Raw genomic sequence first — 11,621 nt, forward strand, 5'->3', positions numbered from 1 at the left:
CCTAACAATGATTAAGCATACGAAATGTAACTCAACAGTTCAGAGATCAGTAACAAATAGGCCATAATTCAGTTATGAGTCTGATAAATTTTAAGTCTGCTAAGTCTACCCACCCACCCATTTCATCATGGAGTTAAAAAAATACTTGCCATTAATTGTACTTACTTTGTAGGTACTTTTTTTTTTTTTTGCATTTCTGCGTTATGTATATGCCTCATATTGTAATCATAAACACAGGAAACAAAATACCTTCGTTTGCTTTTTCTTCAAAGGATCAAGTAGACAGTCTTGTTACTTACTCTGTTAAAATACACCCTTTAGCAGGGCTTTATTTAGCAGGGTTCATGAATCAACACATATGGAATCCCTTGTGTGCATGCAGCATCTATGTTAGTCTATACATACAGCATACATACAAGGAGTCTTCACAGCTCAAAGATCAAGAATTCATTTTATTTCCTCTGAGTTGACTGTTGATCAAATATATATCTAACTAATCTCACTGAAAGAAGGATCTGGCCCTCTAAGGGGCACAAAGCTGGATGAGAATCGCAGATCTGCAGGCAGGGGAAATTACCATCTCATGCAACCTAACAACAAAATGCCCGTTTGCAGGGTCAGCAGAAGGAGACAGGCAGCAAAAACTAGTGTGTGGTGGCAGATTGGAAAAGGTAGCCCAGCAGAAGTGAAAGCTTGTCTGGGCACAGACCAAGGGCTCTGGATTCAGGCAATTGCTGAGGCAAGCTGGTGCTCTGCTTCTCAATGCTCCAGTGCTAGCCAGAAGTGCTGGGGCAAAAACCGCTGGGCTGGCCCTACAATCAGCTTCTCTTCCACGTTTTGCACCATTCTCACCATTCCTGTGAGATTCCTGGAAGTGTTGCCTATCTCCTGTTTCTACTGAAATCCCTGCTTACTTTAAAGGGGTTGTTGTGACACCTCAAATCCCTTTAAGTTTGATGGCTTTGGGCTCCTGAGAGAAGAGACACCACATGTAGTTTAGGTATAAAGGGGAAGAGAAAGAGGAAGGGGAAGGGGAAAAAGGACAGGGGGAATGGAGACAAGGAAAAGAATGGAACCTAGGTATAAATCATGAAGCATTTGCCAAGAGTGTGATAAACAACATGGTACATAAAAAAGTCATTAAATTCATGATCTCGAACTTAAAACTTTAAATAAAATTAAATCTTCTGATTTAAACCAGCCACAAGCCAGGAAATTCAGGCTTAAGAATGGGATCCTTTTAAAGTCATTTTATTCTAGCTTGGTTTATCAGTATCCTTACCAGGAGCAAATGTGCCCTCTGCAAATTATACACATCATGAAATCTCAAGCAGTCTTGCCAAGACCTGGTGATAAGTTGCTATAACAGCAGCTTGGGGTTTGAGAAATGCACTTTCCTTCACACTCATGGCACCAGGTGACCTAGTGGTAATGACATCATTAACACATTTCACCTTTTTAAGCTCTCCCGCTGGTGTTTTACTTATACTAGTTTATGGAGGAATCATTTCATTTTGGCGTTTCAAGTCCCTTGTGTTCTTAGTGGTATTTTTAAGCAAATAAACAGAGAAGTGGAAGGAGACCATCCTCTGGGATTTGGGAGGAAACCATCTGATTCCATCAGCAGATTCTGTCTTGTATGAAAAAGAACTTGGGAATTTTTATAGCAGAGTAGATAAGATGATTGCAATTAATCTAATTCAGTTTTCCCTTCAGGAATCAGCAATACCTGCTTTTTAATAAGCAGTTATTAGGTACTTGCCACATTTTCTAACAGATTCTCTAGGCAGATATGTTTGCATTTGTTATGCAAATGTAGGCATGTATATTAAAAAAAGGAATAGTGTCTCAATTCATTATTTGACTGATTCCTTATGGACTCTTCACTCTAGATAGGAAGGCAGAAGGATCTTCTGTTACTGTTGTTCCTATGTCTCTATGTCCTTGTCTATGTACCCTGCTGGGTACTGGTTCATCAGAAAATATTACTAAATGAATTGTTTACCTCTGCTTTTCAAAAGCTATCTTTCCTAAACCTCTCAATTCTTTTTATCGTGTAAATATAAAAGAATTGAAACCCACTATCTTCTATTTAACAATTGTAACTTAATAACATCCTACAACTGAGAATTTTGTTTACAAAAACATTGGTACTTGACAAGTTGCTCCCTACAGCAACAGTATGAAAACAAACCTATTAACTCCTGAAAGTTATTTAACAGAAAAAAAACACAGACCCAAAGTACTGGTAGCACAGCATATAGCAGCAAACAGTACAGTGTATGGGGGCATTTCTGAACCGTATGGGGCCTGATTCTATCTCCATTGACATCAGGTGGACGTTTTCACTGAATTAAAAAATATCAGGCCAAGACTCCCACACTGAAAAAGAGGCTTTCAAATGGGATTTGTGTTGAATATCCAAACAAATCTGAGTATTTGACACCTCTATTATACTCTAAATGCTTGGATACCACAACAATACAAGACAGAACTGGGTTGTCTCAGGAAGAGAAAGAAGTAATTGCTGCCTTCAACTACCTAATGGGAGGTTACACGGAAGGTGGAGCCAGACTCTTCTGGGAGGTTAAACACAAAAAGACAGGAGGCAATGAGCAGGGGTTGCAACAAGGAAAATTCCAAACAGATAGCAGGAAAATTTGTGTCAGTCACGGTAGTCAAACAAAGAAATGTGTTGTCCGGCAAGGCTGTGGAATCTCCATCCCTGAAGACATTCAAACCTTGGCTGCGTACAACCCTGATCAACCTGTTCTGACCTAGAATTTGGCCCTCCTCTGAGTGGAGGATTTGGACCAGATGTTCTCCACGAGAAAGGGGAAGGGGAAAGGAATCTCTGTTCAATTTTGCATGTTCAGTCCTCAGACAGTACATTCCTAGACCGTAAAGAGACAGTGACACATCATTCTGTGATTTATTTTTGTTCAGAATATGATTTGCATCTGCTAGGAAAGTACTGGGCCAGTATACAGCTGTTACTTTTTTTTTTAATGTTATACTAAGTCTAACTGTAAACTCATGTTAAGAAGCCCTTGTTGGAAGTCAAGCAGGCACAGGTTAGAAAGACAATACAGTGGATGTTTGAAAAGCTTTCTCCTTCAAGTCACTCATGTGACTTGTACCATGTGTGAAAACAGTACAACTGCAGTTCAACAAAAAAATGCTAATAAAATGGGGTTTGAAAATTGTTTGTTGTAGCTAGTAAAATTAAATGTACCCTGTGATTGTCCACACCAATCGTCTCTGCTTAGGCTTTGTCTTTTTATTGTTTTTTCACAGTACTGGGAAAGTAGCAGCAGCATGATCAAGTCCACATCAAGGGAATGAAAACAAGGATTCTATTTATGGAATGACTGTGGTCCTCAAGTCTGAATTTAGAAGATATTAAGTCTATTCAGGCCAATTCTTCACATGGCATAACCTTGTGTAGGCCTAGCTGAATCTAAACGGTGTTACACCAATTCGTGCCTGCCCAGGATCTGGATTTACTGCACTGTAAGATTACTAAGTACAATTCCCAATGTTCTTGCTGCAGAAGCTGGCTGGGGCCCAAGAATGCACAGGTTACAGGTACACCAACCAGCCACTGTATGGCATGGACATATGGCACATCCATTACTGTGGCGATTTTGTTCCCATACTGCTTTTAATCTCTGTTACTTCATGGCAAATATGAGATGTTCTGTACCTCAATCACCAAGCAAGTTACTTCCTTCGTGGCTGAAGTAGAGGCAGACGTCCCAGACTAGCTCCTTGCAAGTTGATCCTTAAGCTACTTGCTGGCCACTTGGTCATTAATCCATACCTTACTTTTCAGGTTCAGTCTGGGGAAAGAGATCAGAAATACCTGCACAGACTGGAAAATAAAACAACTCCTTGGTCTCAAGCTTACCAAAATGACCAAACATATTTCACAGACTTAAAAGTCTTGTTCCCATCACACCAAATGCCATCACACCTCTTGAGACAACGACCTGCCAAGTTTCATTGTTCAGACTACATGCCATTTGATGCACGATTCACAGCTCTCCGTACCTCAGAACTGTATCTTCCCTGGGATTTTTAATTTTACTAACTTAGCACAAGTAGTAACAAACAGGATCTTCAGCTACAAACAAGAACATTAATTCTCCTATGCAATGATGGACTGCTTTTAGGAGAAGCCTTTTGTAATCCAACTAAGAACAGCAGTCAAATAAGATCTTTGATTGCTACAAATACTGCATTTTTTGTGCTGTAGCAAAGTGTACCTCCATCATTTACCTCTCCACCTGCCTACCACACTGAAGCCAGTCCCTTAGCAGGAGGATGCTAGCTGTGTTTCTGATCCCTCACAATTCTCTGCATACAGTGGACATTCCAGAAGTCTTCACAAGACACAGGAGTCTTTCCATTAACTGTGGTATGTTCAGTCCCCCGGGATGATCCTGACATCTCAGGAGACATCTCAAGTATGAAAGTATAGGAAAATTGTTCTTACTACAATTACTTTTTAACCAGAAAGGGAAATGTCCTGCCTGGCTGACTTTTCATAGAGCATCACCTATAGTTTGAGAGTTTAAGTGCCCAGGATATGGGACCATGCTTTTGTATTTCACGAACATTGCGAAGTTAGAGATTTTATTTAAAAGAACTTAATTTAAAAGAAAAATAGTAAATGGCACATCATGTAATTGCTATTTATTTTCATAAACATGAGGTATTTCAAAGTGCTATAAGACGCAGCACTAAATGTACATCGTTGGAAGAAATTAAACACAGAACTTTGCAGTTACCCAGTTCTATGCACCAAACATTAACAAATACATTAACTGGAAGAAACAGGCTAGGAAAAGGCATATATAGTAAATTTCTTTACAAAAGTTTCTTAGTTCAAAAAAGTGATAAAGTAATATCTACTCAAAACTTTCACAACTCATTTTCATACGAAAATATAAGTATCAAATTTAGTTATGTATCAGCATCATACTAAAGTATACAGGCAATGTAAGAATTAGTACAGTACATAACAGAGATTAACAATATATTTGTATACAAAAACATGCTCCTCAAACATTGAGGTATTACAGTACTTAGGTATGAACTTCCAGTCTAATACTGGTAGCAAAAGCCACCTCTCATAACCCAAGACATGTACAAAAGGCAAGTGTGTAGATGGTATTTACAGAAAATTCCCACAGGGGTACAAATGCCAACCCCTAAAGTAACATCTGTTAGAACATAAGCACCATAAAACTTAGGAATGAACGTTTTAAAACTCAACTAGATGTCATCAGCAGCTCCAAATGCTCACAACAATTTAAAAAAAAAAAAAATCCCCACCATCTACAGTTCTTAAGAAGAAAAACAAAGGCAGTCCATTGTTGTTTGGTAGTCTTGCAATAAACTCCTTGCAAGAACATCCATTTGCTCCGTACCCGGATAATATAGTTTGTTGATTACTTCAGGGACTGGATTGAAAGTAAAACCAACATTCTTAACGTCAAAAACACAATTTTTTTTAAAGAATCAAAAATGTGCAAAGTGGCAATGACTGTCCTGGTCAGCCAAAACAAAACAAAACAAAACAAAGTTTAGCAAGTCCGCTTGTATTCTATTTTCTTTAGCAATTGTTGTTGTCTGGCTTGCAATTTTTCCTTTTCTAGCAATAACTTCTGCTCCTCTGCCTGAAGGGAATGAACATATTCAGTGGCTTTTTTCAAGATCACAACTTTTGCAGCTTTCTCATTTTTAACCAGTTCTGGAACATGGTCCCTTAGTGTTAGGAAACTTGACCGTAGATCATTACGCCGTTGACGCTCCAGGATATTATGGTTACGTCGACGTTCGCTATCCTCTGAATCAGAGTTTCGAGGACTTGAACTCTTAGGCTTTGGCTGGATCGTGGGTTTTACTGGACGGGGCACCTCGGTTTTTAACTTTTTCTGCGGCGGAGCATCTTCACTCTCCATGTATGGAGAAGGAGCGGCATAATTATGCTGCTGGTGAATTGGTGCGCAACGCTTTAAAATCAGTTCATTCTGCTGTGTCCTGACCGATGGAAAAGTGGTATTTTTAGGACGCACTGTAATAGTAAGGGTGGTAACAGCCTTGTTGGAGGAGGAGCGTCTTTTCTCCACAGTCACAACATCTATTTCTTCTTCTTCATCCTCTTCCTCCTCATCCTCGTCATCTTTTGGTAACAGACAATGGAAAATAAAACAGACGTTATTCTCACAGAAAATACTCTGAACAAGTATCAACCCAGATGCGTTTATTGACAACACTATGTAGAGTAAAAGCTGCAATGAAATAACTGATGGCGAAAACAGGGTGTGCCCACCATCTGTAGCCAGATATAGATCTGGAAAACTGTGTAATATACATGAAATGACTGAAGAACAGTGATTTCTGAAAGTTTAATAAGTTTAATGAGTTGTGTTTTTTTAAAACACTTGTAATTTTCAATCGAAGTGGGGCTACCACCCACATAATGGCAGGGGCAGGAAAGAGTTTTTAGACGGAATGTATGTATTTTGAACGGAATCATAGAGCTGCCGTACAAAAGGCATGCACAGTGTCACAACACAGCCCTTGCTCGGCAGAAAAGCAGCCGGAAAACGAAACAATCGCTGGGTTTGTTCTAAGGCAGAAGGTGAAGCTGCTCCAGCCGGGGTCCCTTTAAGCCGGCGCTTGGTGCCCTGCCAAGAAGACAGCTGTTGGAAGTGCTTCCTCACCCAAAGCTGTCAAACCAGACATTAAAGGGACAGCGGACTTTGAAACCCGGGACGGATCACCGACTTTACGGCGACGGTCATACGGACCAGCTCATCTACACAGGCCAAACCCCGTTTCAGCCCAAGCGGACTTGGCGGCGGGCACGGACCGGAGATGTTCCAGGGCATTTTCGGCTCTGTCAGTGCAAGCGCTGCTCTGAGGGCTCACCAGCCCGCTCCAGCCTTCCCAAATCACGCCTACGAGCGCACACGGCCGTCCCCCGCGAAGCCCGTCCCCAGGGTGGCAGTGGCAGCCCGCTCTGCCCAGCAGCACACCCGCCCCCGGCCCCAGCACAGCCGCTGGGATGGGACCCCCCAGCCACAAGGGGCGGGAGGAGGGAAGGCAGCCCCGGGGGTCCCCCGCCCCACGCAGCCCCCGGCGAGGCTCCAGCCCCGGCGCTCCCCCGGGCCTAGCTGCTGCCGGGACCGGAGGCCGGGAGCCGGCCGCCCCCGGGCCCGCTGCCCCCGTGGGGCCCCTCCCGCGGGGGCCCCGCCGCGGCCGCCGCCGCCTGCTGCCGCCTGCCGGCCGCCCCGCGCCCCGCCCCGCCCCGCCCGGCCCCGCCCGGCGATGCCGCCGCCGGGGACCGAATCGGGGCGCAGCCGCCCCCGCCCGGCCCCCGGGCGGCCCGCGGAGCCGTCGGCGCCCGGGGGCAGCGTCGCCACCCCCCTCCCCCCCCACCAGCCCCGGGGACGGGGCGGCCGCGCACGGCGAGCGCTTACCCGAGTCGCTGAGGGTGTCGTCCCCGGAGCTGCTGCTGGCCCGGCTGTCCCCGGCGGGGCGCGGCGGGCGGCCGCCCCGCGGAGCCCCGCCGCCCGCCGCCGCCGCCACCGCCCCGGCGCGGCCCGCCGCCGCCGCCGCCTCCCGCTTGTTGACGGGGAAGGGGAAGACCACGGCCGGGTCCACGCACTCGGGCACGGCGCCGCCCAGCTCCGCGCGGCCGCTGGAGGCGGCGGCGGGGCTGCCCGCGGCGGCGGCGGCCCCCGGGGGCGGCGGCGGGGCGGCGGCGGCGGGCGGCTTGCCCTGCAGCTTCTCGCTGACCGCCCGCTCCAGCTTCTCGCGGGCGGAGAAGCCGCTCCACATGCAGTCCTGGATGATGATGGAGTTGAGGTTGTTGGTCACGCCGAGGCCCGTCTCGAAGAAGTCCCCGCCGTCCGAGCCGCCCCACAGGTCGGCCTCGGGGGGCAGCAGGAGCAGCTCCGACGCCCAGTCCAGGGGGTCGGCGGGGCGGCAGCCCCCCAAGGCCGCCCCTCCCCACGGCACCGGGGCCCCCCCCGGGGGGTGCTCCTGGAGCCCGGCCCGGCTGGGAGACAGGGGAGGGGTGGGCAGCAACTCAAACTTTTTCCAGATGTCCTCCCCGGGGGGAGCGGAGTCCGGCCCGCACAAATAAAAATCATCTTCGTCCGGGTAGAAGCAGGGCTGCAAAGAGTCGAACTCGAGGTCTGGGTTTTTACTGACCATTCCTGGCATTACGGGGCTCTTCTCGCTGATCCCTGGGTCGGGCGATGGTTTTAGAGACAGGTTTTATGGGTAGTTCCACCAAGAGGAAGAAGAGAGGTTCTCCCAAGACCTGAAACTAAACCAAAAATAATAAAAAAAAAAACAACCACAATTAAAACACGAAGAAACAAACAAGACACGAATGTGACTGTGACTCCCTTCCTCTTAACCGAAGAAAAAAAAAAATAATCCCATCATCAACAGCAAGAAAGAGGGAGCCTTTCGCAAGTTGAGAAGAAAATGCATCTCACACACCTTTCCTCCCGACTCAAGATATTCAAAGAAAAGCGATCAGGTAGTGCTCCCACACGCAAAGCTTTCCGCCTTCCCCGGCGCTCCGTGAGGACACAAAACCAGCCGGCACGGTACAGCAAGGATGCAAAGCACCTCAGTGCTTTTGCACATAGCACTCGCCTGCTCTCCCCAAACTGCTTCAAACGCTCAAAACAGCAGAGTAACTGTAGACAGATGCAAGGCTTTGATACCGTAATCTCTCCAGAAAGCCCTCTTAATATGCCAGCAAAAGTAGAGGAAGTTTACTCCTTTTGTCATCTGCGGAGCAGTGCAAAGGGGAGAGAGAAGGATGCAAAAAAGGGGGCGGACGGGCTCTTTGCAACTTCGCAAATCGCCAGTTCATTCACTCAAAGCGAGCCAGAGAAATCCGCACAAAACACACAAGGGGGGTGGGGGAGGAGGAGGAGGAGGAGGAGGGGAAATCCAGCAGCAACAGAAATTATCAACCTTATGTAATAATCTCTCGCACAAAAATGCATTAAAACCACCCCGGCGCCACCAACAAAGCCTCCTGATTTGCCAAGAAGGTGAGGGAAGTTTTTCTCCCCCTTTTTCCAGTTTAAGACGAGAGCAACGGAGAGGTTGCAAGGACAACAACTTTGCGCATTTTGCCACTTCCCGCGATCAAACCTCCTGCAAACACACCAGCTTTCCAGCCCTCTCACCTCCGGAAAACGCACGCTGCTGCCCTTACCTCGGCCGGACCCCCCACTCACTAGCCACGACCAGTCAACCACAGCCCCATTCCTCCTCCGAGACCTCAGTTGCATCAGACATTAAAAAAAAAAAAAAAAAGACTTTAAGTTCAAAAAGGACATTCAGCGTCTCCCTTCAGCTCGTTTAAGGTAACGCAAAGGGAAACCGTTCTGCTGGGTTCACAACAGCTGACGCTGAAACGGAGACCGAAAGGGGGAAAAAAAATCCATTAAAAGCCTTATGATGAAATGCAAAGAAACGAGCCCGGCTCAGCTGCTCTCCCCCTGCCCCGCCCCCTGATCACTTCCAGTATTGTACATTTTTCTACTCGTGAAATACATTAAACCGTTTAAAATGCAAAGCAGTAAAGAGGCACCTACAAAACACAGGCGATCTCAATGCGACAGCTCCAAACCAAAACAAAAATATCCTCCAGGATTTTCTTCTGCTCAATGAAAAACCCATTCACGCACTGCAATGCCCCTGCGCTTCCCTTCCCATCCTCCCTAGTTTAGCAACTCAAATGCGATGTGGAATTGTATTTATTTGATTGGGTTTTTGTCCTGCAGCCCAGACCCTGCAGCTTCCTCTTCTTACCTCCTTGGTGATGGTGGTGGGTGTTGCAAGGGGGAGGAGTGGCGGGGGGGGGGGGGAAGGGGAAAGAAAAAAAAGGGGGGAAAAAAAAAAAAAAGCAGATGATCTTGTATGTTGCACTTTACTGAGCGCCAGCCCGCCCGGCCCCCGCGGCCGGCCCAAGCCTCCGCATTCACCCTTTGCTTGCAGACAGATGACTGTCACTGGCTGGCTTTGAAGCTGCTGGATATTATTAACCCCCCAAAAAGGCATTAAAAAAAAAAAGCAAGGGGGCAAAAAAAAAAAAAAAAAGCTGACACACCCGGGGAGGGCAGCATTAAAGAAAAAAAAAAAAAGAGAGAAAAGCGAGAGCAGCCTAACCCCACCTCCCTCATTTCCATACAAGCAGGGAGGTGCCTGGCATTTGGCGCCAAAAGCCCCATTCGCTCTTTATTCTCCGCCAGCAGAATGAGGTCCCGCTCCCGGAGCAAAAGCGCCAGGGGCGGACCGGGGAGGGCGCCCGGCGGCCGCGGGGGGCCGGGGCCGGCCTCGGGGGCTGCCCCCCGCTCCGCGCCGGCCCGCGGAGCCCGCCGCGGCCGCCGGCCCTTTGTGTCGCCCCCTCCCCGCGCCACCCCGGCCCCCGAGCTCGGGGGGAACGTCGCCTCCGGGCCGCCGCTCAGGGGAGCGGCGACCCCCCCCCCCGCCCCGCTCCCGCCCCCCACCCGCGGCCGCGATCTCCCGCGGAAACACCCGGGGCAATTAAAAAAAAAGAAAAAAGAAAGAGGATAAAGGAAGTGGCTGGACGAGGGAGTCGCTTCGACTCTGGGCTTTTTAAATAATTAGGAATAATCACGCTGCGGGGATCGCCTCCCCGCAGGCGAGCGGGGCTTGCACGCCGGCGCCGCGGCGGGCTGCCCCGGCCGGGCTGCCGGGGCGGGCCCGCGGTCGGGCCGCCGGCCAGGCCCGCGCCCCCCCGTGCGCGCACACCTCTCCGCCGCGGCCCGGCCCGGCCCGGCACTGCCCGGCCCTGCGCGGCGCGGCGCGGCCCGGCGGAACTGGACATCGCCACTCGGCGGGCGCCGCCGCGGCCCGCCGTTCCGCTGCCGACGGCGACACCTTGCGGAGGGCCGGCAGGAGCGGCGGCGCGGCGCGGCGCGGCGCTCGCCCGGCGCCTCCGCGCATATCCCCAGCGGCGGGGCACCCACCGCTCTCTCGCCTCCTCTCCCCGCGGGCGCGGGGGCCGGCGGCGGGACGGGACGGGACGGGACGCGACGCGACGCGGCAGGACGCGGCAGGACGGGAGCGCGGCGCTCTCCTCGGCGGTGCGCGGCCGGCGGCGGCTGCGCTCCCCGGCCCGCTCCCGATCCGGCCGCCGCTCGGGGCGGCGCCTCCTCGCTCATAGGCTGCAGGTTGAGGCGGGGACTTGGGCGTCGCTCGCAGGAAGGCTGGTGGCGGCGGGCGGCCGCTTTGTGTGCGGCGGCGGGGGCCGCCTCCCCGGCCCGCCTCGGCCGGCGGTGGGGGCGAGCCCGGGGCCTTCAAAGCCGGCGGCTCCGGGAGGCATGGCGGGGCGGCGGTGAAGGCGGCCGAGGAGGGGGCGGCTTCTCCCGAGAGGGGGGCAGTAGGCCCCGGGGGAAGGCAGGGCTGGGCCGAGCGCGCCTTCGCCTCGTCCCCGCCGGGGAGCGCGGGGGGCCGGCTGGGCCGGAGGTCCTGCCTCTCGCCCCGGTGAGCCCCCCTCGCCTCCACGCCGCGCCTCGGCGGCCAAAGCTCGGGGGCTCCGCCAGCCCCTC

At 50.5% G+C, this 11,621-nt stretch overlaps 1 protein-coding gene across 6 annotated transcripts; it reads right to left on the reverse strand.

The window, feature by feature from the left end:
- Positions 1 to 4,683: 4,683 nt before the first annotated feature.
- MYCN (MYCN proto-oncogene, bHLH transcription factor) lies at positions 4,684 to 11,244 on the reverse strand. 6 transcript variants are annotated; one of them, XM_069805766.1, is made up of 3 exons: positions 11,040 to 11,244; positions 7,494 to 8,347; positions 4,684 to 6,190 (listed from the first exon to the last, which is right to left on the reverse strand). In XM_069805766.1, the coding sequence occupies exons 2-3, from the start codon at positions 8,239 to 8,241 to the stop codon at positions 5,592 to 5,594; spliced, it is 1,347 nt and encodes a 448-aa protein (XP_069661867.1). In that variant the 5' UTR covers positions 8,242 to 8,347; positions 11,040 to 11,244; the 3' UTR covers positions 4,684 to 5,591. The 6 variants fall into 6 exon arrangements, with proteins under 6 accessions (XP_069661867.1, XP_069661870.1, XP_069661869.1 ...); XM_069805769.1 differs by lacking the exon at positions 11,040 to 11,244 and adding an exon at positions 9,859 to 10,391; XM_069805768.1 differs by lacking the exon at positions 11,040 to 11,244 and adding an exon at positions 9,642 to 9,852.
- Between the last annotated feature and the right edge of the window lie 377 nt (positions 11,245 to 11,621).

This window comes from Haliaeetus albicilla, chromosome 18, assembly GCF_947461875.1.
Source record: "Haliaeetus albicilla chromosome 18, bHalAlb1.1, whole genome shotgun sequence".
Lineage (NCBI taxonomy): Eukaryota > Metazoa > Chordata > Aves > Accipitriformes > Accipitridae > Haliaeetus > Haliaeetus albicilla.